The 2549-nt window shown below is 36.5% G+C and overlaps 1 protein-coding gene across 1 annotated transcript in view; it reads right to left on the bottom strand.

Moving 5' to 3' along the window:
* LOC103353937 (4F2 cell-surface antigen heavy chain-like) overlaps nt 1-2549 on the bottom strand; it is an 11330-nt gene that overhangs the window by 4638 nt on the left and 4143 nt on the right. The window contains exons 2-3 of the mRNA XM_008277134.1: nt 2094-2287; nt 1341-1438 (exon numbers count right to left, since the gene is read on the bottom strand). Coding sequence (XP_008275356.1) covers nt 1341-1438; nt 2094-2287 — 292 coding nt within the window. The remainder of the gene's footprint in view (nt 1-1340; nt 1439-2093; nt 2288-2549) is intronic.

The following is a 2549-nucleotide window of genomic DNA, read 5'->3' as shown; positions in this document are numbered from 1 at the left end:
AAAAGACAACAAAACACACAAAATCACAACATATTGACCCAAAATGACACCAAGACGACACAAAATGACCGCCAATTGAGAAATATAAACAAACAATGGCCACAAAAAGACCCCAGAAACACAAAAACCCCCAAAAGTACACAGTTATCATAAAAATGACAAAATAACCAATATTTACACAAAATAACAACAAAAAGATGTAAAAGTTCAACAAAATGACACAGAATGAACACAAGTTGAGACAAAATGACCAGAAAACCATTAAATGAACACAAAAAGATATAAAATGGTCAGAAAGCGACACAAACTGACACAAAATTACGACAAAAAGACAGAAAACAACCAAAAAAAACATGTAAAATGACCAGAAACAGTCACGATGTGCCAACAAAAAGACACAAAATGATCACAAAAACATTATACGACCACAAAAAGACACCGAAATTAACACAAAATGATGAAAAATTTACAAGAAAGGACACCAAACACACAAAATCACAACATGTTGACTCAAAACGACAACAAGATGACACGAAAAGACCCCAGAAATACACAAAAAAGACACAAAATATCAGAAAATAAACATAAAATGAGACAAAATGAGACAAAATGACCACAAAACCCATTTAATGACCACAAAGAGACACAAAATTGTCAGAAACTGACACAAAATGTATTTAGAAAGACACACAGTGACACAAAATTATCATTAAATGACATCAAATCACAACAAAAAGACACAAAATGACCAAATAAAACACAAGCAGCCCACAGAAACACACAACGTGACAACAAAAACACAGAAATGCAGAACGAGCCACACACACATCCAGCGTGTTTGTGTGTCTTTGTGATGCTGTTGTGTGTGTCTGTGTGTGTGTCTGTGACGCTGTTGTGTGTGTCTGTGTGTGTGTGTCTGTGACGCTGTTGTGTGTCTGTGACGCTGTTGTGTGTCTGTGATGCTGTTGTGTGTGTGTGTGTGATGCTGTTGTGTGTGTNAAAAAATAAAAATTATATATTTTTATTTATTTGTTTTATATTTTATATTTATTTTGTATTTAATTTCTCTGAGCCGTAATAAAACCACAACTTTTTTCATCCATTACGAACCAACAGCAGCTCGTATAAACGTCTCATTTCACATGTTTGTAGATTTTAAGCTGCTGATGACTTTAAAGCTGAAGAATTTGTTTTGTTCTTGTTTTAAATGAAAACTAAACGAAGAGTAAATGAACATTTGGTGGATTTTGTTCGTTCTGTCTCGTATAAACAGGACAGTTGTGTTTTCTCTCTGATTAAAGTGGATTTTTATTTTAATTTTTTGTGGTTTTCTTTCTCACCTTGAGCCTTTCAGCCACATTGGTCACGCTGACGCTGGCAAACCAGGGTCCAGAGGTTCCCTGGTAGTTCGGAGTCAGATCCAGAACCACAGAAATACCTGCACAGGTGAGAACAGTAGCTTCAGCACACCTGAGACGTTGGTGGACGTTTTACAGTTTGTGAGAAACTTCTTCTTCTTTTACTACATTTATAGCGAAAAATCAAACAGAAGTGAAACTAATTTTAAAAATCAAAAACTAAATTTGACTTTTTTTTTTCCAAACATTTTTATTTAGTTTACTGTTTTTTTGTCCGTAATCAAACAATGATCGAGACCAAACTGAAGATTTCTGTCTGTTTTTACAGTTTCTGGCTGATAAACAGATTTTTTTTCTTAGAGATAAGATGGTTTCAGAGCCACCAGCAGGTTTCAGGGTTCAAGGATTTTTATATTTTCCCAAATTTAGATGCAGAAAAATGACACAGAGGATGAAATCAGGAAATTAATGTTGAGAATCTAACGATATGTGAATAAAGTCTCGTCTGTAAAGTGACATTTTTAAACCAAAACACCACAAATACCAACAACAGAAAACCAGCTGCAGCTCTGAACAACACACACACAAAATAAATCAAATGTTTTACAGCTGAATCTTTGGACTTTTTAAACCTTATTTCATCTGTTTTCTCACCAAAAAGTGTCGTTGAAGCACTAATTAAACAGTAAACAAACGCTGGTTAAACTCGACCTGGTGATAGTTTTTTTTTCTCACCTTTCTTGTGAGCCGCTCTGATGAAGCTCTTGAACTGCTCCAAGTTTCCGGCATCGGCAGAAATCTCCTCAAACCTCAGACCCATGGCGTCGTCTGGAGGAGCGACGTGGATCGGACCCACGACCAGACCTCTGACCTTCAGCTGAGACAGAGCAGCGACCTTCTGCTCCAGACCTGAGAGAGCGTTGGAGAGTCTTCATATTGCTGTTGTTATGATTATTATGACTGTTATTGTTATTATTATTATTAGTAGGAGTAGTAATTGTGTTTATCATTGTTATATATGAGTAGTCGCAGTATTTGTCATATTTACAATTATCGTCATCATGAGGTATTTTGGATGGTGGATGGATGGATGATGGATGGGTGGGTGGGTGGATGGACGGGTGGGTGGATGGATGGATGGATGGATGGATGGATGGATGGATGGATGGATGATGGATGGATGGATGGATG

This window comes from Stegastes partitus, unplaced genomic scaffold (genome assembly GCF_000690725.1).
Source record: "Stegastes partitus isolate 25-593 unplaced genomic scaffold, Stegastes_partitus-1.0.2 Scaffold89, whole genome shotgun sequence".
Lineage (NCBI taxonomy): Eukaryota > Metazoa > Chordata > Actinopteri > Pomacentridae > Stegastes > Stegastes partitus.
The sequence above is the reverse complement of the archived record's forward strand: the minus strand, read 5'-3'. Positions and strand labels throughout refer to the sequence as shown.